The sequence below is a fragment of the Dasypus novemcinctus genome, chromosome 3 (genome assembly GCF_030445035.2).
Source record: "Dasypus novemcinctus isolate mDasNov1 chromosome 3, mDasNov1.1.hap2, whole genome shotgun sequence".
NCBI classification, from domain to species: domain Eukaryota; kingdom Metazoa; phylum Chordata; class Mammalia; order Cingulata; family Dasypodidae; genus Dasypus; species Dasypus novemcinctus.
Genome location: NC_080675.1, coordinates 151,140,050 through 151,167,603, shown reverse-complemented (window position 1 = coordinate 151,167,603; position 27,554 = coordinate 151,140,050). Strand labels below are relative to the sequence as shown.

Genomic DNA, 27,554 nt, shown 5'->3' with positions numbered 1-27,554 from the left:
CACATCCACTTCCCAGAAACAGTTCTCTCTTTTTTTGTCTTTTTTTTTTTTAATGTTACATTCAGAAATATGAGGTCCCCATATACCTCCCACCCCCCTCACCCCACTCCTCCCATAACAACCTCCTACATCATCATGGGACATTCATTGCACTTGGTGAATACATCTCTGAGCACTGCTGCACCACATGGTCAGTGGTCCACATTATAGTTTACACTCTCCCCCAGTCCACCCAGTGGGCCATGGGATGACATACAATGTCCAGTAACTGTCCCTTCAGTACCACCCAAGACAACTCCAAGTCCTGAAAATGCCCCCACATCACATCTCTTCTACCCTCTCCCTGCCCTCAGCAACTGCTATGGTCACTTTCTCCACCTCAATGCTAAAATTTCTTCTATTACTCGTCACAATAGTTTTATAGTAGAATATCAGTAAGTCCACTCTAGTCCATATTTTATTCCTCCATTCTGTGGACCCTGGGATGGTTATGTTCCCTCCACCTCTAGATCAAGAGGGGGCTTAGATTTCACATGGATGACAGATGCAATTCCTCTGCTTACAGTTGTAGGCGCTCTTGATTCCCTGGTGTGGTGGTTGACCATCTTCACCTCCCTGTTAGCTGACCTGGGTAAGACCAATGAATCAGAGAGTAGGAGTCGCCACTCTGCTGAGGCTCAGGGTCCACCTGGCACATGGGCAGTCCAGAGATTCAAGTCTCCTGAGTATGGACCATCCCTAGCGCCAACTACAGGTTCAGTAAAAGTGACAGAAGAGGAATGTGTAGAAAAGTCACATCTGAGTCCAGCTCAATCACACTCAGGAGCACAAATTCCAAAGTAGGACCCTCTTCCATGACACAAAGCTCCAAATCCATCTGCCATCACTATATACCCTGTGGATCTCCGTAGCCTTCAGAACAACCAATACCTAGGGTTGTATCTACTTTGGCTTTTTCTGGGGTCCTGCTGAGGTGTGGGTAAGTGCGATCCCTCTGATGACCTCCCGACTTTTTGGAAGACTCTTAGCCGTATCAACTCATTTGTCTTTGCCCTTTCCCCCTTTTATTCAAGGTCAAAGAGCAGTTTTTAACACTCGATCCAACATGTAGGCTGAGATACTCTGCTGGTCTGAGCTGGCCCTTTTATTCGAGGTCTCTTTCTAGTTGCTTCTCCAGTTAATGTTTGGTAGTAATCCCTCGGCACTAGGGAGGCTCATCCCCAGGAGTCATGTCCCACGCTGGGGGGAAGGTAATGCATTTACATACTGAGTTTGGCTTAGAGAGTGGCCACATTTGAGCAACATGGAGGCTTTCAGGAGGTAACTCTTAGGTACCCTACAACTCTAGACCTAGTTCATATTTCAGGCACACAGGCTCCTAAGCATAGTTATCAGTATCAAGGGCTCATTATTGGACCCTCCTTCCTTGTTGATCTTTGCCGTTGCACTTGGGTGCACTGTTTTTTACATCAGGTTTTTTCATTAAGTGGTTAGTGTCAGAGGAGGTTTCTGAATTCCAAAGCTACGGTTCAGACCGTGGTTCAAAGTGTACACCCCAAGGTGATATTTTGTGAGGCCTCCATGTAGAAACTAACTGGCCTTCATTGGGTGAGTCCCCTCTGCAAGGAAACATCTTCGTGATATATTTATGTAAACTGCAATGGAGAACCAAGCTTACATAGTAGTTTGCCTTTGTACATATTTCTCTTCTTTCCCCTTCCAGAGCACCATTCATTACATTTCTTAAGTGTTCTGCATAGAATTTCAAAGTTCATTTGACCTCAGTGCTTGGACAGAGAGCTGGGACATTTTCAGGCACAGATGCTACAATGAAGGGTAAAGAGCTTTTGGCAGTCAGTAGCCATGATTCAATTTGAATCACTCATCACAAACAGACCATCTGAAAGCTGATTCTTGCAGGATTCCAGCCACATTCTTGGGAATCATTTTGTTTTTCAATTATTGAACTAGTTTAGAGGCCTTTGGGTTTCGCTGGACTTTTTCCTTATTTCCTTCTTATGTTGATATTGGCGCCTTGGCCATCTACCCACTTTATTACTCATTTCTTAGGGACCTAAGTAACTACTCAGTAACACTAAGGCAAATATTTCTGAAACCATAAGGGTTGAATAAAACAAAGTTAAAGGAAAATCAAGTGTTTTATATGATCTGTTTATTTGTTGTTACGGTTGTGTAGTCCTGCTGCCTACCCACATTTCAGAAATAAAGATAACTGGGAACCATTCTCAGAAGGTCATGTTGGCATAGAGAATGAAAAGGCATTTCATTTATCCCCCACCAGATAATGTATCTTCTTTGTGTGTATGTTGGTGGGCAGGGGGGCGGGGAGGTAATGGAAGGGAGGAGGATGCCAAGAACTCCAAATGCTGAATTTTGAGATTAGAAAGTTGCCAGTTAAATGAGTTCTTTAACGGTTTTGGGATATACACCTGGCTGTTTGATTGTTTGCTTGTGGTATATGGTTAAGCTGAATGGTATCAAATTGATTAGTTTTCTTTTGGTAAAAGGAATATTGGCACTGGAGTGAGGTGATATTAGTAGCCCATAAGGCCAGGATTCTAATCTGGTCTGTGTATAGAGTGAATTAAAATTTAATTGAGTCAGAATTATTGTAGAAAACAGAGTTTTTTTATATTTATCAGAGCTATTCCACTTATAAACCCCCTAACTTGAAAGAATTGAAAAGGGTGAACAAGCATCTTTGCAAATGGAATAAAATCCTTAGTCTAGTATGAAATCCAAATCTCTCTCTCTCTCTCTACGTTTTGTGCTTTACCCACTATTAATGAATAATATATGTTCAGAGATGCATTTTTTTCACATTAAGCTATTTATGGAACTTGGTCTGCTAAAATATAAATTTAGAAGTAAAAATAAAAAAAATAAGTGAGAATAAGAAAACATCAGTGTTATCATTTTTGGAAGTAAATTACTCCATTGAACATTTAGAGTATGGTGCCAGTCAGTGTCTTTTGCATTTTCTTCATATTTCCACCTCAGTGGGATTTATCCTAGCTCTGCCTTGGCTGGTGTGATTTCCTTTTCACCAGTTCTCCTTAGCAGCAGCATCTGAAATAATTGCTGATGGAGCTACTAAGTGAATTCTCATAATTTGCTTCTCAGTTCTCCCAGTTTATTGAAACACTCTTTTTCTTGAGTGGTTTGTAGTTCCACATAAATGGCTGATGCTTAGGGTCACTATTGAATGTGTTTTGTTTGAGTATCACTTTCACAATAAATGGAAGGCTGCTGCTTTTAGCTATATGGGGTGAAACCCTTGGTGAAAGGAAAAAAATATTTCTTTGTAGAGATATGTTAAATGAAATACCCTCTTTATCGCTTTTTTTTTTAATCCTTTCCTTCTGATAACCTCAGATTCTTGTAATTTATTTGTTTTCTTCATTTAAGCTTAACTGTTTCCTGTACCCAGGTGAAAGCTATTTCCGTTGGTCATCATGGTGATGTAGAGCATATTTCTGGCCTGGAAGTGTGGTTTCTTTGACTCAAAACCACATCAGTATGCCTTCCATCCTCCACTTCCCTTTGCATTATTTCCTTTTGGAGGGCTCATTTTGTCACCATTTAATCTAAGGATGATTCATCTGGGACCAAGAGCCGGTAATGCTATAATAACAGTACCTTTCTTTATGTAATAATACTCAGTGTACTTATTACCATTTTAGCCCTTCCATATTTCTGAAGCTCTTTCAGTTTAATTCTTCACAAAAAGCCTGTGGGTTAAGTCAGCAGTCTCTAAAATGGTGAAATTGTAACACAAAGAGGTTAACTAACTAAGAGGTTAACTAACTGCTCAGGGTTGCAGTATGTCTAATTTACTCTGCTTAACAATTCTTCAGGAACTGAATACTTTTGAAGATACTCTGGATAAAGAAAAAGGAATTTTCTAAACCATGCCCTACTTGTTAAAACCTAACTGTTTTTAGTCTGGTCAGTCGATAAGACCAGGGTCAAAAACCCATTAACCATAGAGTTTAAATTGATATGCCGAAGTCATTTAGGTCCATTTCTGTTCTGCTGCTGATGTGAAAAAGTTAGGGAATGCTGGCTCTTAAGTTAGTGGAACTTAAACTGGAAGTAATTAAGCCATTAATTATTTTTTCATTCTCCCTTTCAGAGAGATGGAAAGTTTGATGACTAGTTCCACCCTGCCACCCCTTTTTGCAGATGAAGATGGTTCCAAGGAGAGTAATGATCTGGCTACAACTGGGTAAGCAGCTGCTTTGGGACACTGGGCTTCTAATAGGCTTCAAAACAAAGCTTATGGGAAGTGGATGTGGCTCAAGTGATAAGTCCTCTGCCTACCATATGGAAGGACCCAGGTTCAATCCAGTGAGCCAAGTACTCGCACAGTAAGCCGAGTGCCCACACGGTAAGCCAAGTGCCCATGTGGGTGCTCTTGTGGCAAGCTAGTGTCCACGCAACGAGCCAGTACCCGTGTGATGAGCCAAGTGCCCACGCGGCAATCCAAGTGCCCATGTGAGTGCCTGTGTAGTGAGCCAGCGCCCGTATAGCAAGCAAGTGCCCTTGTGGCGAGCTGAGTGCCTGCGCAAAAGGCCAGTGCCCGCATGGTGAGCCAGTTCACATGCAGCAAGATCAGTGCACACGCAGCAAGCTGAGTGCCTGTGCAGAGAGCCAGTGAGTTATGCAGAAAAATGATGACACAACAAAGGAGAGATGAAGGGGAGGGTCAAGATGAAGTGCAGCAGAGGCCAGGAACTGAGGTGGCGTAATTGACAGGGAACCTCTCTCCACATCAGAGCACCCCAGGATTGAGTCGCAGTGAATCCTAGAGGAGAAAGACCAGAAAAGAAGACAAAAAGAGAAGTAGATACAGGAGATCACACAGCAAATGGACACGGAGAGCAAAAAAATAACGGGCGGGGGAGGGGAAGGGAAAAAAGAAATTAGGGAAAAAAACAAAGCTTATGACAATGTAAGAGGTACTAAAGAAGCAGTTTTATGTCATAAGAATAGAAGGTGCATTTGTCGGACTTTGCAAAGAGAGTGAGAGCTATTGTAAACTGCTTTGTAATCTGCATTCAGCTATCATTTGTAGTGCTCTAATCCCTGTGAACTGCTACAGCAAACTGGACTCCCAGTTAAGAAAATTTCATAGTTCCCATTAAGGAAATACCTGCCAAGGAGGTAGCTTTGAAAAACAAATGCATTTTCTACTGAATTGCCACAGGTATTAAAATAATTTCTTCCCACAGCTCAGATTTTTTTTTTAGAATCAGATTTTTAAAATATCATTCTTTATTTGGGATGCCTGTAGGCTTTAATTGACTTTTGGGTGTTTTTTTGTTTGTTTGTTTAATTTTTTTTTGTCTTTCTCTCTTTCTTTGAAATGTTTGGACAAATATATAAAGGAATATAAAAAAGGTTAGTAACTTCCCTTGAAAATCTCTATTCCATTCGAAGTTTCATCTTTTCTAGATATTTAGAAGTTATTTGCTAAAGATTAAATGTATTCACCAGTAGATTTAAGTGATAACTAATTTCTAAGATGAATTACTTTAATACTCTTTAGAACTCTTTAAAAATAGGCTACACTTTGTCATTTTGTTTCCTTCCCTCATTTCACCTCATTGGTATCTGCCTTCTGACCTCACTAATCAGAGAAACTGTTCTCCAAGACTTTTCTGAAGGCTGCCTCCATTACTAAATCCAGTTCATTCAATAAAAATTTTCTGATTACTATGTGCCAGACACCATTTTAGGCAGTAGATATGAAACATTGATCAAAACAGACAAACAGGGAAGCAGATGTGACTCAAGTGATAGAACTTCCACCTACCATATGGGAGGACCTGGGTTTGATCCCTGGGGTCTCCTGGTGAAAAAGAAGAAGAGAAAGTGTGCCCGCACAGCAAGCCAGTGCTCGCACAAGTGAGTCACCCCGCAAGATGATGACGCATCAAAATAGAGAGAAGGAGAGAGTCAAAGTGAAGTGCAGCAGAAACCAGGAACTGAGGTGGGCAGTTGACAGGAAACCTCTCTCCACATCAGGGGTCTCCGGGACCAAATCCTGGTGAATCCTAGAGGAGAGAAAATGAGAAGAGAAGACAACACAGGTAGCAAAAACAGCAGGGCCGGAGGAGGGGAAGGGGGGAAAATAAATAAATGAATCTTTAAAAAAACACAAAACAATATAATCAAACATCCCAGCCCCTGCAGAATTCAGTTTCTACTTGGGAAGTCAGACAGTAAAAAGAACAAATAAGTAAGATACCTACTATATTAAGAATGATAAGAACTATGGACCAAAAAATAAAGCTAGGAAGAGTTTGGGGGTGCAAGTTTAGATAGGGAAGCTAGAAAGGCTTCAATGAGGAAGTGACTTGAATAAAAATCTGAAGAAAGGCTAGCATGCAGTTGTTTGGGGGTATATAATTCTAGGCAGAGGGAGCAGCAAATGCAAAAAAACTTGATACCTGTATGTTTCTGCCTTGGTACAAAAATAGCCAGGTCAGTCTGTCTGGTGCAGCATATATAAGAGGAAAGGGTTATGGAGGTCTACATCAATGCTTCTCAAACTTTAATATGCATACGAATTGCCTAGAGAGCTTACTAAAATGCAGATTCTGATTAGGAAGGTCTGAGGTAGGGCCAGACCCTACTTTGCTAACAAGCTCCAGGTGATGCCAATGAGCTGAAAGTGAGGTCATCCTTTGAGTAGCAAGACCTTATAGGACCTTAAAGGTCAAAGTAAATACTTCGACATTTACTCTGAGTGAGGTGGGAAAGCATTGGAGGAGTTTGAGCAGAGTGATATAATCTGATTTACTTTTTAATAGGATCCCTCTGGCTCTTGTGTTGAAAATAGAGTGAGGAGAGCAAGGGCTGAAGTAAGGACACCTGTTTGGAAACTGTTGAAAAGAGAGATGATGACCTCAAGAACATCACTGGTGACTTTGAGTATTTTTGGTAGACTAATGTGGGCAAAAATACAAGAGTATTTTTGGTGGAGTAGTGCGGGCAAAATCATCACTGGAGTGGGTTTCAAAGAAACTGAGAATGGGGGTGGTAGGAAGTGTAAAAATTTAGATATATTTTAAAGATAAACCAAACAGGATTTCCTGAAAGATAAATAATATGAGAAAGGAGAAAAAAGCAGTCAAAGACAACTCCAAAGTTTTGGCCTAAGCAACTAAAGGGATGGAATTGCCATTCACTTAGATGGAGAAAACTGAGAAGGTAGAGGAGGGAATTTTAGGAGCTCAGGTTTAGGAGTTTTAAATGTTTATTAGAAATCCAATTAGAGAGATGTCAAATCATTTGATATAAAGTTCTGAAGTTAGGAGAAGTCTAGGCTAGTGTGGCTGTTTGAGATTATGAATCTCATCTGTGAATCCCAAAAAGAAAAAGATTGCATTTGTAAATGAATCTGTTCCTTTGGGTATGATATCCTTTGATTATAGTAAATTCAGTGAGGGGCCTCAGATTAAATTTACTTAGTAAGATCAATTTAGGGCTTCTGATTGGGCTACCTCAGCAAGGCGTAACTCAAGTTGGATTCCTGCCCCTTGGTGAGCCGATATTAATGTACACTCACTCAAGAAGATACACCAGAAGAGGAGAGAACTTTGTCATTCTGATCCTGCCGTGTGACAGAAAGGAGAAGGCTGAAACAGCTAAGGCCCAGGGGTGAGATGAGCCATTTGCCTGATATTATAGCTGACCTTGGGAAGAGAGCCAAGACTGATAGAGAAAGCCCAGAAAGAAACGAGTCCTATGCCAGAAAGAGGAGAAACCCAGAGAGACAAGCCCTATGCCAGCCTGCAGCTGAGAGAAAGTCCAGAGAGGAAGGCTGAACCCTTGCAGAGATCAGCAACCATCTGCTTCAACACGTGGCAAATGACTTTGGTGAGAAAGCAACCTTTGAGTTGGACTCATTAGGGCCTTGTAAGTGTAAGCTTTTACCCCAAATACCCTTTATAAAAGTCAACAGATATCTGGTACTTTGCATCAGCATCTCTTTCACAGATTAATACAGCTAGAAAGCAAAACTTGGGAGTCATCAACATGTAGGTAATCATTAAAGCCATGAGATGAGTACTGAATAGGTAGAAAAGAGAAGAGGTCTAAAGACTGAGCTCTGGGATACTCTAGTATTTAGAAGTCAGATAGGAGAGGAGGAACCAGCAAAGAAGATTGAAGGAAGTGACTAAATAGGTAGCGGAAAAACCAGAGGAGTGTGGGATCCTAGAAACCAAGTAAAGAATATCTCAAGGGGACAGGGAGAGATCAACTGTCAAATGCTTCTTTCTGGTGAATCAGGTAAAATGAGGCCTGAGAAATGACTATTGGATTTAGCAAGGTCATTAGTGACCTTGACAAAAGTTGTGAGCCCAGATCTCCTTTAGAGTGGGTTTAAAAAAGAATAGAGGGAAGAAGAAAAGGCTCAACAGATTGAGCTTCTGTCTACCAAATAGGAGGTCCAGCATTCGATACCCAGGGCCTCCTGGCCCGTGTGGCAAGCTGGCCCACATGGAGTGCTGCCATGTACAAGGAGTGGTCCCCATATAAGAAATGTAGCCCCGTGCATGAGGGCAGACCACCCAGGAGTGGAGCTGCCCACACGGAGAGCTGACGCAGCAAGATGATGCAACAACAAAAAAAAAAAAAGAGACACAGAGAAGAGACAACATGAGACACAGTGAACTTGGGAGCTGAGGTGGAGCAAGAGAATGATCACCTCTCTCCCACCCCAGAAGGCCCCAGGATGGTTTCCCCGAGCCACCAAATGAGAATACAAGTAGACACAGAACACACAGCAAATGGACTCAGAGAGCTGATAATGGGGGGGAGAAAGGGTAAAAAAAGATAAATCTTTAAAAAAATAAAAATAAAAGAATAGGAGAGAAATTGAAGTCAGTGAGTATAAACAGTTCTTTGAAGGAGTTGTGCTATAAAGGAAAGGAGAAAAATGACACTAGAAGGAGAATGGGATCAAGAGAGAATATTTTGTGTTTTGTTTTAAGGTAAGAGTAATACCTCTTTGGATGCTAATGAAGATGATCCAGTAGAGAGGAAAGAACTGAGGATGCCAAAAAGAGGGCAGAATTGCTGAAATGTCCTTGAGTAGCCCAGGGGATGTGGGATCCAGGGCACAAATGAAAGTGTTGTTGGCTTTAGCTAGGAGCATGAATGATTCATTCATAGTAAAAAAGAGCCTCTTTTTTTCTTTTCATTTTATATCCAACTTGTCATCTCCATGGCATTTGACACCTTTGACTACTTCCTTTTGATTCTTGTCCACTTCAATCAAGGATTCATAGGATTGTTTCTTTCCCAGACTAATTCTCATATTTTATTGAAAGAAGAATGCACACAAGTTAGTAACTTAAAAATGGATGGCACAGTTGAAATGAGAATGACAGTGAAAGAACAAGTTGCCTGAGATATCCAAAATGATTGAAATGTTTGCAAAACAAAGCTGCCAGGATCAAACTCGATCTCTGATGGCACCTTTCTTTCAGAGAACATGATTGGCACTGATTTCATAGCTTTTCTTACCTTTTTTGAAAGGACCTTAAAAATTTAGGAACCTCCTACTTAAAGTCATCTATTATGTTTTCTAGAAAGGACCAGAAAGGTATAATTTCTTTCATTCCCAGGACAGACTGTGTCTGCTTCCATTCATTTCTCAATTCACTGTAATTCCACTAAAACTGTGCTCTCTAAGATTGCCAGTGCACTTCTTGTCTTTAAATTTAACAAATACTTTTTTTTAGCCAATCTTATTTGTTTGATGTCAGCAACTTTTTACTTGGTTGACACCCCTTTCTTAATAGTCTTTCTGCCTTGGCCTCTGCAACAGTATTATCTCCTTATTCTCTTAATGCCCTTTTTAATCTCCTTTCCGAACTCTTCTAACACTTTCTTCTAAAATAATACTGGTCCATTAGAGTTCTATCCTGACTTTTCTTTTTTTCTCACTGTCTCTCTGGAAGTCTCATGACCTCTATGGGCTGATACCTCTCAAGTCCGTTTCTTCACTCCTGTTCTCTCAGGACTTGTTTCCAATTGTCTGTGGGACATCTCCACCGAAAGAGCTCACTTCTCTTCCATCTGTCTCTTTCATACACATATACCCTTTTCTTCCCTCGGTTAAGAATACTAATCAAAATGGTGCAGCTGCTATGGAAAACAGTTTGGCAGTTCCTTAAAAAGTTAATGCAGAATTACCAGACGACCTGGCAATACCACTTCTAGGTATATACCCAAAAGAATTGAAAGCAGGGACTTGAACGGCTTTTGTATACCAACATTCATAGCAGCATTATTCACAAGAGCCAATAGGTGGAAGTAACCCCAATGTCCATCAACAGATGAATGGATAAATAAAATGTGATATATACATGCAATGGAAATATTAATCAGCCATAAAAAGGAATGACACTCTAATATATACCACAGCATGAATGAACTTTTGAAGACATCATGTTAAGTAAAATAAGCCAGACACAAAAGGACAGATATTGCATGATTCCACTTAAGTGAAATAACTAGGATATGCAAATTCATAGAAAGTAGAGTATGGGTTAACAGGGGAGGAGAATGGGGGTTAATACATAATGAGTACAGGGTCTGTGGGACAATGAAGCCTTTAGTAATGGATAGTGGTGATGATAGCACAACATTGTGAATGTGATTAATGCCATTGAATTGTATGCTTGAGGGTGATTCAGATGGAAAATTTTATGTTGTATCTAAGTTACCACAATTTAAAGAGAGAGAGAGAGAGAGAGACTAAAGAGACAATGACAGTCAAATACAGCAGATGATCCTGGGCAGTATCTAATAATGGAGGAGAACATACCCAAAAGGACATTATTGGGATGATTGAAAACATTGGAATATAGACTATATGCTTATAAATATATATACAATCTCCCAGTCTAGAAACCATTTTTTTTACTCCTGACTCTTCCTATTTTCCAATTTAATGACTCTTCACTATTCGTATTTAGTCATTAAATCCATCCATTCTACCTCTTAAGTATCACTTAGCTCCCGATCCCTTACTCCCCATCCTACTTGCTAGTGCCTTAGTCCATGACCTTGTAGTTATTGCAGTAGCCTTCTGATTGGTCTCATTTTCTCCTGCAGTATCCTCCCTATTCTTTCTACCTGGATGATATTGTTTACCTGTTGAACAACTATTCATCTTTCAATATCTCCTCTGTGAAATCTTTCTTAACATCCTCTCCATATATATAAAATAAATTATATTCTCTATAATGCCTTTATGGCACTTTTTACAAACCTGTATTTCAGTACTTACATTTCATTTTAATTATTTTCTTATAACCTTATAGAGTATACTTTCTTTCAGAATAACAACTGCATATTGCTCGCTTACCTTCCACACTACCTACCCTTACCCGCCCCCCCCCCCACCCCACCGCCCCAAAAAAAATCTCCCTGGTATGTGGAATTGCCTTTTCTTCAATTCTTTGTCCACATGTTATAGGGTAAGTCAGTCTAAGGCCTTACCATCAGCTATACCTTCTTGTGTTCACTTTTCAGAAAAGTGAAATCTGGTTTGCTTACTTATCTGGAACGGATTGGTGGGACAGAAAAGAAGTATATCTGTCTGATTTATTAATATTTTATACCTGAACTTACTGAAATTGATAATATTGTTCTTAGATGACCTAGAGTTAACTCTAATATAAGAAGGAGTAGTATGTGGGGTATACTGTAAAAGATAATGCCCTTCAAGAACTCTCTCTTTTGTGACAAGAATGAAAACTGCCTCTATAATTCCCATTCCTATTCTCCTTTTCCATCAATAGTATTTTCCCTTTACATTGGAGATACATGAAAAGTAGCATATAAAACCTAGATTCTGTTGCCTGCTGAGAGCGAAAACAAATTTTTTGGAAAAGATTATACTTGCCTTTGGTAGGAGACTTCTTCATGGAACTGACCTGGTTCAGTAAAGCACTAAAAAAAACCTTTTAATTCATGAACTGACATGTGCTTTTTCTAGCAGTGAAATTTCGTTTTGAACTTTGGCAAACAGGAATTTCTGATCCTGTTGATAGTGAAGTTTTTTCACTTCTGCCTGTTATTTTTCAGGTTAACTCACCCAGAGATTCCTTATAGTAGTGGAGTCACAACATCCACCAACAATCCAGAATTTGTGGAGGATCTCTCTCAAGGTCAGTTGCTTCAGAATGATTCTTCAAATACAGCAGAAGTCAATGAACAGAGACATGAAGATGAGGTAAGCTAAAGTAGCTCCTTCTGTTATTGGCCTCTGAAGCATCTGAAGAAGCAGCCAGCAAGAGAGTTGGTCAGGTGTTCATCATCTCTTACATTCTTGGGCTGATACCTACAAATTTTCTGTCTTATGTTTCAGTTTTCCATAAACCAATATTAATAGCATTTATTTCAGTGACATAAAGACTCTTTTTCCCCCCGCCAAGAAATTTATACCTACTTTTTATCACATGTTCAACAGTGCATTTTGAATGTACAAATGATTTAATTAAATAGGAAATGGATGAGAAGTCCACGTGCTCTTGTCTAAGGCCACATTCTGCTTACCAAGCCTTAGAGCCCAAAAGGTATATACAGCTAGCCAAGTCATTCACACTCCCACAGGGAACACTCACACAAAGGTTCTCTAACTCACACAAAGGTTCCATATGGGCCAGGAAATTCATGGCCTTGTTGGACTTTCTGTTCCTCACAAATGATCAATTATATTGTCTATGTTATAAGGTACTTTTTTAAGCCGGAAAAGAGTATCTGCCACCATTGAGTTTTTCTCTTTTCTTATTTTAAAAGAGCTGATTTTTTTCATTTGTTCAGTTAGCATTCTTAAAGATTATAATGAAAGCTTCTTAAACATCTTAAAATCCTTAGTAGCTTTAATGTTACTAAGTTTTTAAAAAACTGATGCCAAATACACGTTTTGCCATTTATTTATTTATTTGCAATATTTACTATAATTAATATTTAGATTTTTGTCACATTTTGTTTTCTCTTCTTTCAAATATGAATTCTTATATCCATAAAACATTTTTAACTGTATAGGCTATGTGTATTTGTAAAATTATGAAGCAAAAATGATGTACCTTGCGTCTTGCTTTAAAAAAAGAAAAAGGGCTGTGATAAACATAAAAATTTGTATTCAGAAAGTCCCTCAGTCTTTTTTTTTAGCTTTTTTACTAATAACATATAAAGACCTCTGACTTTATAAAATACACATTTTAAAGAACAACTCATCAAGCCAAAGACTAATCTTCATTTTGGCTATATTATACTTACTGAAATTTTTCTAAGGCTTAAATTATTAAGTAAAAATTTGTATACTCTCTGCTGTAGGAACTAAACTAATCTTTGAATGGTATCCATGAGAAACACCCTCCCAAATTATTTTTAATCCCTAGGCTACAACTCGTCTCTTCTTTTGCCCAGTCCATGTGACAACATCTTATTCTGATGCGCTGTGGCAGTGTATGTTTCTATGGCACAGTGCTTTGTGTGCTGCTTCGTTTCTCATTCAGAATATTCCCATCAGGAATCAGAACCTATTAAGTATATATGAAGGCCAAAACTCCATGTTTATGATACCACTTTTTCTCACTTGTTGGGATTAGCGCTAAAATAGCCTCAGTATAACAGTTTATAGTATAGTGCTTTAAAAGGGTCTGCAAGTGAAAAGTCTGGAGTTCCTGCTTGAAAACTGAATTGCAGTCATTTGTACCTGTGCCTGATTTGGAGAGGTTTAATCATCTAGGGCTTTATTGGTAGGAAAATGCAATTATCATCCTGTTTTATTTGTTGATATTTGTCATTGTGTTGTTTTAGATTTTGTTGTTGTTGGGTTTTGGGATTTCATTTTTCTGTTTTGTAGCAAAGAAGTAAACGAGGAGGTTGGTCCAAAGGAAGAAAGAGGAAGAAACCTCTTCGAGACAGCAATGCCCCCAAATCGCCCCTTACAGGATATGTTCGATTCATGAATGAGCGTCGAGAACAGCTTCGAGCAAAGAGACCAGAGGTCCCATTTCCAGAAATCACAAAGATGTTGGGCAATGAATGGAGTAAACTGCCTCCCGAGGAAAAACAGGTTGTTGTTCAAATACTGATCCTTGGCTTGGTTTTGATATCTTAAAATTAAATTGTGTCAGAAAAGCAAAGATGGTTGATTCTCCAGTTTTGTCACAGTAGTGCACCAGAGACCAGATAGCAGAGTCCTGCATACCTTTTCTCTAACATAGTGGTTTCTAAACTGTGTTGGGGTCTTCTGCAGGAATGTGAATAAGAAGGACTTAGGGGAAGCAGATTTGGTCCAACAGATAGGGTGTCCACCTACCACATGGGAGGTCTAAGGTTCAAACCCAGGACCTCCTGATCCATGTGATGAGCTGGCCCAGTCCTGATGCACGTGGGGAGTGCTATGCCACGCAGGGTGTCCCCTGCGTAGGGGAGCCCCATGTGCAAGGAGCATACCCTGTAAGGAGAGCCGCCCAGTGCAAAAAAAAGTGCAGCCTGCCCCTTAGTGGCGCCACACACACAAAAAGCTGATGCAGCAAGATGACGCAACAAAAAGAGACACAGATTCCAGGAGCCGCTGATAAGAATACAAGCAGACACAGAAGAAAGAACACACAGTGAATGGACACAGAGAGAAGACAACTGGGGAGGGTGGGGAAGAGGAGAGAAATAAATGAAATCTTTAAATTAAAAAAAAAAAGAAGAATGAGAGGGAACAGATGTGGCTTAAGCGGTTGAGTGCCTTCTTCCCATGTGGAAGGTCCCAGCTTCAGTTCCTATGCCTCCTAGAAACACAAATAAAATAAACAAAAACAACTACTCAGGAGAGCCAGTGTGGCTCAGTGGTTGAACCTCAGCTTCCCACATATGAGGTCCCAGGTTCAGTCACCAGCCCCTGGTGCCTCAAAAAAAAAAAAAAAAAAGAAAGAAAAGAAAAGCCAGGGAAACGGATTTGGCCCAGTGGTTAGGGCGTCCGTCTACCACATGGGAGGTCCGCGGTTCAAACCCTGGGCCTCCTTGACCCGTGTGGAGCTGACCCATGCGCAGTGCTGATGCAAGGAGTGCCCTGCCATGCAGGGGTGTCCCCCGTGTAGGGGAGCCCCATGCGCAATGTGCGTCCTGTAGGGAGAGCCGCCCAGCACAAAAGAAAGTGCAGCCTGCCCAGGAATGGCGCCGCCCACACTTCCCGTACGCTGACGACACAGAAGCGGACAAAGAAACAAGACGCAGCAAAAAGACACAGAGAACAGACAACCGGGGGAGGGGGGGGAAATGAATGAATGAATGAATGAATGAATGAGAAAAAGAAAAAGAAAAGCCAGAAGCTGGAGAAAATGCCACAAAAGCAGAGTGATGGTAAAGATTATGCAAGTAGTTTTGAGTTAGAGGTTCCCAACCTTTTCAACTTCTGAAGCATACAATTTTTCTTTTATGTCTTGCACTGTTAAATCCTCTTATTTAAATTAGATTCCAGGGAAGTGGATGTGGCTCAAGCAGTTGGGCACTCACCTACCACACGGAAGATCCCAGGTTTGATTGTCTCCTAAAGAAGACAAGACAGCAAGCTAACGCAACAGGCTAGTGCAGTGAGGTGACATAACAAGATGATGCAACGAAGAGACACAGCAAGGAAACACAATGAGATACAACAAGCGCAAGCAAAGGTGGCTCAAGCCATTGGGCACCTCCCTCCCACATGGGAGATACTGGGCTCGATTTCAGTGCCTCCTAAAAAGAAGATGAGCACACAAAGAACAGACAGTGAGTGCAAAAACAAGGGGGGGGGGCTAATAAATAAAATAAATATTTTAAAAAAAAAAAAAAAAGACAAACCACACTTTCAGCCAAACTGAAAACTACTTTCATGAGAATTGATTGAATTTAAAAATTTTCGGGGACATCAGATTAAGTTGCAACTTTAAGTTCCATGTTTGTGGTAGCAGGCTGATAGAAAGCAGTATATATCATCCATTGTTTTGGCTGCACTATATGCAGGGTTTGTGAGCTGCATGAGCTAGGTTATTCGTTTCTTTTTTATTTTTGCTTAAATTTTTTTCAGACAATACTGAAGTGTATAAAGAAAAAAGTGAAAGTAACACTAGTTAATCTCTAGGTATAAACACTGTTAGTTAGGTAAGACAAGGTTGGTTGGTTTATTTTGTTTTGTTAATTTTTACTTGAAATTTTTTCAAGTGTACAAAAAGTTGCAAACATAAAAATAGAAAAAAGAACATCCAAATAATACCCTTTACCCAGATTCATGTGTTGTTAACACATTTTGTTCCATTTCTACATTTACACATGCACTCATATTCTCTTTTCCTCTGTTATACATACACATATACATACACAAGTACAGTTTTTTTCTGAATCATTTAAAGGCAAGTTACATACATCATCGCCCTTTACCTCTAAATATTTTGGTGTATTATTTCTGTGTAGAGATATTCTCTTCTATAACCACAGTATAGTTATCAACTTCATAAATTTGTATTAACACAATACTTTTATCTAAGCTACAATTCATTTTCCAATTTTATCATTTGACCTAATATCATTTCTCTATAACATTTTTTCCCTCCAGTACAGATTCCAGTCTAGGGCCAGGTATTACATTTAATAAAGTCTCATTAGCCTTCTTTAATCTAGAATATTTCCATTGCCTTTCTTTGCCTTTTATAACATTGATATTTTTAAGGAATATAGTCCCTGTTCCCCCCCCCTTTTTTTTTTCCTTTTATTATAACATTCCTTATTTTGTATTTTCTGATGTTTTCTTATGATTAGATCAAGGATATGCATTCTTGATGAGCTTACTGTAAAGGTGGTCTTGTGTCCTTCATAGGGTATCACTTGTGGAGGCATACGCTGTGCATGTGATACTCTTTGGTAATATTAATTTTTCTCCCTTATAATTAATAAACAATTTGGAAGCAGATGTTGTTCAGGCAACTAGATTCCCACCTACAACACAGAAGGTCACTGGTTTGGATCCTGGTGCCTTCTAAAGAAGACAGCTGGCATGACAGGCAGCCACAGCAAGCTGACACATCAAGAGACCCAAGAAGAAAAAAAACGTAACAAGAGACAAAACAAAACAGGGAGCAGAAGTTCATGGTGCCTTCTGAAAAAAGAGGACAGCGAGCTGATGCAACCTCAGGCAAGGCAAGCTGATGCAACAAGAGGTGCAGGGAGGAAAAACATAATGAGAAACACAACAAAGCAGGTGGCACTTCCCTCCCATATCAGAGATCCTGGGCTCGACTCCCAGTGTCTCCTAAAGAAACAAAGAAGACAGACACAGCAAGAGAAAAACAAGGGGGTGGGGAGAAAGAAATATAATAAATCTTTAAAAAAAAAAACAGTCTATGTGGAGGCACTTTAAGAACATGCGGATAACCTGCTCTACATCAGAATAACTCCCCCTAGATTTAGCATCCATTGATGATTCTTGCCTGATCTAGTCTTTACCATGGTGGTTGCAAAATAATGATTTTCCAATCCCAGTACTCCCTCCACAGTTACCCATTGCCCTCAGCAAGAGACATTCTCCTCTTCTTCCCATTTATGTATTTATTTATATTTCTATTTTTATTATCTAGACATAATGAATTTCTATTTTTTTCCAGTGGTTTGTAATTCATTATTATACTTTATTATTTTGGTATTTAAATTATCCCAGAATTTGGCCATTTGGGTGCTCTTCATATTTGGCTCTTGTATGGGGTGAAGTGTCTTAACATTTCTGACTATTGTTTGTGTTCAACCAGTATTTTTATACCTAATTTCTGATACTTAATTGATGGAGGAAAAGAGCAAGGCATTAAACAAAATAATCCTGGTGGATCAATGAACTAAGTTTAAATAATTAATATAACAAAGCAATCAAAGTAGCCTCTTTAAAAATAGTCCATTTGGGGTCCAAAGGATGAGGTCATTCTTTTTTATGCTCTTTCTACCTCCCAAGTTTTAGTGTTCCACTCTCTGGTTGTTAAAAGGTCAATTGATATATGTGCCCATTCCCTCAGAAAGGGTTGGAGATAGAGAATAAAGGAATATTCCATTCCTTCTCCTGGGAAGACTAAGTGTGCCTATGTGGTTTTTCGATCTCCTAAGGACTCTTTAGTGGCCATGTAGAGTTCTGTCTATCTGGTTAGAGGAATAACTATAATCTTCTTTCTGAAATTTTTATGAGAATGATCTCAATAGAACATGTCTTACTAAGTTAGAAAAGGCAATAAATAGCCCAGAATGTCAGAGACAATTATAAGTTTTATAATTAAGAGATGTTCTATTCATGTGTTTCTGATTCTCCCTTAAAGCTTATTGCCTGTCCATTTTTCTTTCCATTTTCTCATTGTCCTGTTTTCTTCAGATAGACCATTGATATTTTACCTAAATAGATCTCTGTTTCTTGAAAATAACTCCACACTTCTTTCCTAGCGCTACCTTGATGAAGCAGATAGAGATAAGGAACGTTACATGAAGGAACTGGAACAGTATCAGAAGACTGAGGCATACAAGGTCTTCAGTAGGAAAACCCAGGACCGTCAAAAAGGCAAATCTCATAGACAAGGTATCCACCAGAACCAAATGTATTTGGTGTTTGTTGTGTATAATGGAGTATCACAAAGCCAACTATAGAATGCTAAGATATAAAAGATGTGTTTCTGTCATTTCTGTATTGTCTTACATTCATTTATAAGCATCAACTTGGAATATCATTAAAAATCACATTGCTCTCATTTTAGAAATTTTAGTTGGGTTTCCAGATCCAGTATAAGCAATTTAGCTTGTGCTTCAAGACCCTTATTAAATGCCTGCACCACCACCCCTTTTTTTTCCTTCCTAATTCCCAGTTCAGGCATTTCTCTTACTCTAGGCAAGTCTGTCTGCTAGACTGCATAAACCACATAACTGCCTTGCTTTAGCACCTCCAAGCCTTTCGTGTTCCATTTCTCTCAGCTTCCAGTGATCATCTTTTTCATTCATTCATGTACACTTGCATTAAAAAAATACTTATTAAGCACCTCCTGTTACATATCAAGCTCTCTTCCAGACATGGAGGATGCAACAGTGAACAAAATAGACAAGATCCCTACCTTCATAGATCTTTTGTTCTCTGTTAAAAATTGTTAATCACAGCCTTCTGAGTATTGCTTCAAGCTATCCTTTAGGAAACCCTCCAAAGAAGCCCCACCTAATTCCTTAGCTGTTGCTTCTTCTCACTTGGGCACCTAGCCTGCTATAACTATAACGCTATACAAATGGAGTTTGGTATGTGCTTCCTGCCCATTCTCTTACCGTATTCCCCTCAAAGGTAAAAATTTTGTCTGTAATTTCTCTTGTGCCTAATTGTGCACTCTATAGGTATAGGGTTTCCTTTAACTTTTGTTGACCAATTAACTGATTAATAAAGCCACAAGGGAGAACATCATGTTGTGAGAGCCTGCTTATACCGGCAATTTTTGTTGTTTGCCTCAGTCATACACTTGGGTTTTGTATTGTTTTGTTCTGTTTTTCAACTGAACAGTCTATTCTTTCATATTTTTAGATGCAGCTCGACAGGCCACTCATGATCATGAGGTAATTAGCCTTCTGTCTACAGATCATATATCTATATATCTCATAATATTGCTATTTTAAATGCTATTGGATTTTATTTCCTTTATATGAATGGCAGAGTATTCCCTATCCCATAATTCATATTGGGTGAGTTGCTTTTAGCTTAGGCATTCTTTTTTTTTTTTTTTACAAATCAATTTTATTGATACATATTAATAAAGCATAACATCCAAAGTGTACAGTCAATGGCATTTGGTGTAATCACATATTTGTGCATTCATCAATTCAGTCATTCTTAGAGCACTTTCATTAATCCAATAATAATAAAAAACTGAAAATAAACAAAACTCATTACCTCTCAATCTCTCTACACTTCCCCTGCCTTACATAGCTGCTGTCCTTGAACTACAGCCCTTAACCCCAATTTTTTCCTGTGGTTCAAGAATTTTATTGACTTTTAATACCCAAAATGGCTTCAATTTAGAGTGAGGTTTAAGAATGAGGACTGACTAGAAGCCAAAACTTGACTATAGTTCATCATCTAATACCTTACTCTGACACTCACAAGGTTATTTAGGAAATACCACATTTGGTTAAACTGATCTATTCACCTACAATGTGGAGAAAGTACAAGTGACAATATCTCAATCCCTAATACTCCTTTGTATCCGATCCCATTCCATCAAGTATAATGCCCTTGCATGGAGAATATATTCCGTAAGTACTTTTTGAAGGGAAGTACTTACACCAGGATACCTCTAACAAATCCATTTCCTTCCATGACAGCTTTACCTGGTTTTGAGACATAAAGAGAAAAACCATTTTTTCTTACTAAGCCACTTGAGAAGTGAAAATAAATTCTGTCAAGTAATACATTAGAACAATTATCTTGTGTATGAACACTGCTTTTACTTAAAATAATTCAATTTTTAAAATAAATTATCATTATATCTTCAGCATTCCTTAAGAAGAAAGAAACATAAAAACATAGAAAGTAAGCAAAAAAATGGATCTGTGCTTTCCCATCCATGGTTTGAGACCCTCCTGAATATTTCATACTTGCATCTAGTTCTTGAGAATATCATTCAGGAGTCCTAAGGCTAAACAATATAATACAGTCCCAAGCTAATTGGTACCCTGATCAACAGCCCTGTAATTTGTCTTTCTACTTTCTGATCTATGCTTTTATAATATTTTACTTATTTTCATGCAGCCCATTCGAGCTTGACTTGAAATAACAGTAGGATTTTGAACAAAGAGAATTTTTTTATGTACTTTATTATGTGTTCAGTTTGTTACTAAATCAAGGAAATCATTTCTTCAAAATAATAACTTGAAAAAAATAATAATAGTAACTTGGGATTGTGGTTCTCATACCTCATTTGGTGTTGGTTACCTTCAAAACAGAGAAAAGATTCATATTCAGGAGTCAAATATACTTTTTGCCATTTATGAATTATGAAGATGTATGAGAAGTATAATTATTAATATTTTATTCTTTGTATAAATCCTATATAAATGTGGTTATATATGATCTCTGTGCTCTAGTTAGAATGAAATGTTAGGAATAGTTTTTGCTTAAGACTTTGTATATATATTCAATATTTTAAATCATAAGTGAATAATGTTGCCAATCTTCAGTATCACCAGATAAATCAGTCTGCCAAAGGGGTACCTATGCAAAGTACCAGAAATCTGTTGACTTTATAAAGGATATTTATTTGGGGTAAAGGCTTACAGTCCCAAGGCCATGGAAATTCCAGCTCAAGGTACCGTACAAGGTACTTTCTCACCAAAGTCAGCTGCCACGTGCTGAAGCAAGATGGTGGACAATCTCTACTGGGTTTCAGCCTTCCACTCTGGGCTTCCTCTTCCTTCTTGAGACTCCATGGACCTACCTTCTTTCCAGTCCCAGATCTCAGCTGCAGGCTGGCATACGGCTTTAATTTCGGGCTTCCTACATCAGTCTAGGCTCTCTTCCCAAGGTCAGCTGTAAGCTGTCAGGCAAATTGCCCATCTCTCCCTGGGGCTTTGGCTGTTTGAACCTTCTTTCTATCACATGGCAGCATCAAAAATAACAAAGTTCTCTCCTCTGTGTGTCTGTTTTTCCATTTGAGCGTTTATATCTGACCCACTAAGGGGGTAGGGACTCAACCTGAGTCACGCCTTACTGACTTAGTCAAATCAAAAAGCTCTCATTCTGGGGAGTGGATTTAACCCAACAGATAGGGCGTCCACCTACCACATGGGAGGTCCAAGCTTCAAACCCATGGCCTCCTGACCAGTGTGATGAGCTGGCCCACACACAGTGCTGATGTGCACAAGGAGTGCTGTGCCACGCAGGGGTGTCCCCGCATAGGGGAGCCCCACACGCAAAGAGTGTGCCCTGTAAGGAGAGCCGCCCAGCACCAAAGAAAAGTGCAGCCTGCACGGAGAGCTGACACAGCAAGATGACGCAACAAAATGAGACACATATTCTGGGTGCCGCTGACAAGAATATAAGCAGACACAAAAGAACGCACAGCGAATGGACACAGAGAGCAGACAATGGGGGGGGTGGGGGAAGGGAAAGAAATAAATATTAAAAATAAATCCTTAAAAAAAAACTGTCAGTCTAACTTAGGGAATCTAATCAAAGGCCCCTTGACTGAATTTAGTATAATCAAAGAGTATCACACCCAGAGGAATAGATTAGTTTACAAGCATAATCTTTTTCTTTTTGGGATTCATAAAATAATGATCTCAAACAGACACACTAGGTATTCATATAATTACTTATTTCTCTCTTCTTTTGTCTGTGTGCCCACCTACCAATATCATGAAATTTCCATACTTATTTTTTTCCCCTGTTAAACATTCTTTATAGGTTCACTATCCTTAGTGGTTATGAAAGAAAATTTGGACAATAATATAAAACATTAGATCTCACATTTTCTAATTAATCACTGATTAATTTCATCACTATGGATTTTGCTGGCCAAACTGTATGTAGAATTTTTGTCTTCAGTAAAGTTGTAATAGTTGTAGTCAGGGAAGATTTAGTAGATTTAGTCAGTTGTAGAAGTTGTTGCTGTTGATTTGAGAAATGAAGGTTTTTATAAAAATATATTTAGTATGATATGAATTTCTGTAACATAATTTGTTTAAAAATGGTGAGTCTCTGTGATTTCAGGATTAGACATGTGTGAAAAAATTTTCTTTGGGAAGCGGACTTGGCCCAGTGGATAGGGCATCTGCCTACCACATGGGAGGTCCACAGTTCAAACCCCAGGCTTCCTTGACCCATGTGGAGCTGGCCCACGCACCGTGCTAATGCACGCAAGGAGTGCCCTGCCACGCAGGGGTGTCCCCCACATAGGGGAGCCCCACATGCAAGGAGTGTGCCCTGTAAGGAGAGCCACCCAGCATGAAAGAAGGTGCAGCCTGCCCAAGAATGGTGCCACACACATGGAGAGCTGACACTAGATGACTCAACAAAAAGAAACACAGATTCCCGGTGCCGCTGATAAGGATAGAAGCAGTCACAGAAGAACACACAGCAAATGGACACAGAGAGCAGACAGCTGGGGGGGAGGGGGGAGGGGTGGAGGGAGGAGAAATAAATTTTTAAAAATCTAAAAAAAAATTTTTTTTCTTTAAAGCAGGGGTGGGTAGGTGGGGATCCAGCAATAGTTTTTCAAATATATGTACAGTAGGCTCTGTAAATCTCTGTTAATATGCCCGCATTGGGAAAAAGCTCTCCTAAGTAAGGTTATTGGCCCAACTAATGTCTGTCACTTCCTCAGTTTTTATTTTGCATTGATTAATATCTTTCACAAACTAGGTAATTTCAAAATAATTAAAATATGAAAGAATTGTTTTGACAGTTTTTAATTAGGTTACACAGTGATTTCCTCACATATAACATTTTATATGTAGTATAAAGGAAATTAAGAAAAACTAAGATCACTGTGAGCTGAAAAGCAGCCACAGAAGGCCTCATGAAAGAGGAAGAACTGAATCAGGCCTTCAGTATGACTTAGGTCTTGTGTGGAATGAGGGTGGGGAAGAACTTCCGGGGGTGGATAAAATGGCTTCAACAGAGGTATGACTAAATTGATGTAAGAGCAAGTATTTTGCAAAGTGCCTGAAACATCACAGATTCTAAATACATGCTTATTTCCCTTTACTTATCTTATAAGGAGTAAAATGAGAAAACATGTAGTCTTAGAATTCATCTTAGACTATTAAGACCTCAAAGCATCTCTCTACTGGCTTTCTCATTTAGCCAGTGAGGAAAATAATTTGCCTAAAATGGTAAAAAAAAAATTTTTTTTAAGTATCCAAACTCACTTGTTGAAATAGTTAGAGGCAGCAGGATGACTGAAACCCAGGCCTTCTGCATCTCAGTCTGGCATTCTTGGCAGCATATACTACATTATGCAGAATAAACTTAGTCATGAAGGTTAAAAGGGGCCCAGTTGCCTGAGATGCCATCAAAATTTGTTGCCATTTAAACAAGAGTTGTTTGGTCTCTGTAAAGAAATCTATTATATTTCTTTGTGAACCTTGGACTCCTAAGACATTATTACCAAGGCAGGGTACTGGAAAGTGCATATTAAAGCTAAATTGCTGATCAGGAAGCTGTTCTGCATAGCAATGGGGCACTTCAGCCCCGGTGCACATTATCCAGAGTGTTCCCTGAAGCCAAGGGTACTTGAGATAAGCATATCACACTCTATGAAATTCTGGCCCTGAGCCTAGATCACAACAAAATAGGATCAGTTTAAAAGGACCTCTGTTCTTTTACCCTCCACTCAATATATATAGAATGAAAATCCAAAGTGAAGAGTTCTTGATTCTCTCAAATCCAAAGCCAGCCCACTGGACCCAGGAGTCACCTAGGGTTACCCTTAGGAAAGTTTCTACCTCTCATGTGAGGACTAAGAAACAATAATTTTGTTTCTCCTTTAATGTATAAGAAATGACAAAATGACACTGAACCTGAACAAATTAAACTCTTTCAAAGAAGAGGTAATCAAATCCGTATGATTTTAATCCCTTGAGCAGTCCTTAGAACCGCTTAAGTCTATGCAAGGCCCAGGAGGATCCTCTCCATGCCCAGTAATGTCCTCAGAAATGGAAGAGTGCTGATGGTTTTTATTACCACTCCTACATTAAATAGAATTTCTTTGTTGCCTTTTGGAGACTGAGCAGTTTCATTTAATTGCTTTAATGTATCTTATTTTGCACTCTAAGAGTCTGTACCAAGTGGCAGTGTGTTATTACACCTGTGGTATGCTGTCCTCTGCCCTTAACATAGTTAGCTTCATTTGAACTGCTCTGGCAAAGCAAAAAACAGAACATAACTGAGGAGAATCAAGGCCTGCTGCCCTTGGAGAGGGCTGACGGTGCCATGGTAATGGGAGGCAAGCATCCTCACCTACCCATCCTAGCTGGCATATAGAGTATTATAGCTAGAAACCTGATCTCACATAAACCTATGCAGTTAAGCAGGATACTTAGCAAGGTAGGATGATTAAATCATAAGACTTTTATTCTAAGTTGTTAGTGGTCTTACATATGTATCTATTAGGCCTATACATACTAGGATTATGTGTTGTAAGTTCTCTGTTTTCTTGTAGCTCAGTAACAGAATCAAAGCCAGCAGAGTCAAAAGAAAACCACTATGAAATGTGTCTAAGGTCCATTCTGGAACCAGCCTTTCTTGCCCATACGTTAGAGTTCTCATTAAATCCACTAGGAACTGGCTTGAGGTAGAGTTTTGGATGTTGAAAATGGAACTTCTTCATGGTAATTTTGTTGTTTATTTTTAAATTGTTCTGGGAAACACACTCTTCTTAGGACAAAAGATACAGTAAAAAATTAAGTGCTCTGAGTTTCCTCAGGTAAATAGTCTTTCAGACTTCCATCTTAGATGTCTCTCTCAGTCAGCTACCATTGAAAGGCAGTTCACCCAAGCCCAGCCTGTTTATAAGGCAGATATCACTATGAAAACACAAGCTTGGCTATCAGAATTCCCTCATAGGCTATTAACCACTTAGCTTTACTATTGGGCACCAAATCATATTTGACTTTTTATTTAATGCCCAAAGTATTCAAAGATTAAAGACTAGGGGTGGTAAGAGTAGGAAAAAATATTATCTATTTCTGACTTCAAACTTATTTTTGTAGGAATGATATCTAGATGCTTTTTCTGTTCTTCATATTATAGAGGTTCTATAATCTTCAGATTTTACTAGTAATTTCTTCAGTACTTATTTCCCACTGTCTTGTTTATCATCTTCATATTATGTAGGATTTTAAATACCATGCTAAGAAGCTTATACTTTATACTCATAATGATTGCCACTTAAAATTCTTTGTATAAAATGGCAACTAAAGCATCCTAAAAATATTGACTTTATTCTTAAGGGTCATTGTAGAACATATTTTATAGTGGTTAGGGTTTTCTTTTTTTTTCAAGACTTTAATTTTTAATGAATTAATTTCATTGATGAATTAATTTCATCAATTATTGATGAATTAATTTCAGACTTTGTTATTGTATTAGTCAGCCAAAGAGGTGCTGATGCAAAATACCAGAAATCTTTTGGCTTTTATAAAGGGTATTTATTTGGGGTAGGAGCTTGCAGTTACCAGGCCATAAAGCATAAGTTACTTCCCCACCAAAGTCTATTTCCATGTGTTAGAACAAGATGGCTGCCAGCTGATGTCTGCCAAGAGTTCAGGCTTCCTTGGTTCTCTCTTCCCAGGGCTCTGTTTCTCTTTGAGCTTGGCTGCTGTGCTTTCTCCACAAGGCCAGCTGTAAACTTAGAGACAAACTGCTCTGTCTCCTTTAACAGGGCTTCTGCTGCATCTAAGAAGCCATCTCTATTCTTCTGTGTTCTTCTCTTGTGTGTTCACTTTGCAGGCTCCAGCTTAAAAACTACCAACTTTCTCCTTTACCATGTCTTTGTGAGTCCCTGCCCACCAAGGGGTGGGGACTCAACATCCTACTGACATGACCCAATCAAAGTCCTAATCATAATTTAATGAATTAAAAGTGATACCTCTGACAGACCAGTTTACAAACATAATCCAATAACTGTTTTTGGAATTAATGAACAATGCCACACTGCTACAGGTATTCTCTTCCATCTCTCATAATCCTTGACTTTCTCATTCTTAGAACCTGATTGTTTCTTCCTTCTTGGTTTTGTCTGCTGGCTTGCTTGATTGCTTGCTTCTCTGTCTGAAGAAGGTCTAAAAGAGCCCCAGAAATACACTGCCCCTGAGAAATAAGTAGAAGTACAAGTGGACCCCCATTATTATTGCTCATGGCTGGCATATCTCTGCTTAAAATTCTTATTGTCCACTCTGTAAATTTAGATCAGATAGTTGTATCTCAGAGAGTGTTTTATATGCATAGCCAAGAGAAGCAACTTAAGAAACACTTAGAAATACCTTTTCTCAATTCCCGCCTCACCAGTTTTCAGGAACTGTATGCTGTTGATAATTCAAAGCACAGAGCTAAGAAATGGCTTCCAAATTCTCCATTAAGGAAGCTTATGTAGGTTTTTTTTTAAGTTCTTTCATTACACAGCAATTGTACATCTGAAAATTGAATACTTAACCTGCTTGAGTTCTTTAGAGGTTCAATTCCAATGAAAAGGTGAATATATTTTGCTCACAGCTTCACCTAGATTGATTACCTGCTCACCCTATTATTTCTTTAAGAAAGACATTATAATTGTACCTTCAAGCCTTATTTAATTTAGCTTCTATTTAAGAATTAACTGATTTTGTTACTCTTGATTCACAGAAAGAAACAGAGATAAAGGAACGGTCTGTTTTTGACATTCCTATATTCACAGAGGAATTCCTGAACCACAGCAAAGGTGATTACTGAAGTATCTTTTACTGTACCTTAGGTCTGTAACAAGGGATTT

General features: G+C 38.9%; 1 protein-coding gene across 3 annotated transcripts in view; it reads left to right on the top strand.

The window, feature by feature from the left end:
* HMG20A (high mobility group 20A) overlaps positions 1-27,554 on the top strand; it is a 92,188-nt gene that overhangs the window by 57,664 nt on the left and 6,970 nt on the right. For all 3 annotated transcript variants that reach the window (XM_004468159.5, XM_071214310.1, XM_058294562.2), the window contains 6 exons: positions 4,157-4,249; positions 12,133-12,280; positions 13,919-14,131; positions 18,502-18,634; positions 19,613-19,644; positions 27,428-27,503. In XM_004468159.5, the coding sequence (XP_004468216.1) occupies positions 4,157-4,249; positions 12,133-12,280; positions 13,919-14,131; positions 18,502-18,634; positions 19,613-19,644; positions 27,428-27,503 (695 nt within the window). The remainder of the gene's footprint in view (positions 1-4,156; positions 4,250-12,132; positions 12,281-13,918; positions 14,132-18,501; positions 18,635-19,612; positions 19,645-27,427; positions 27,504-27,554) is intronic.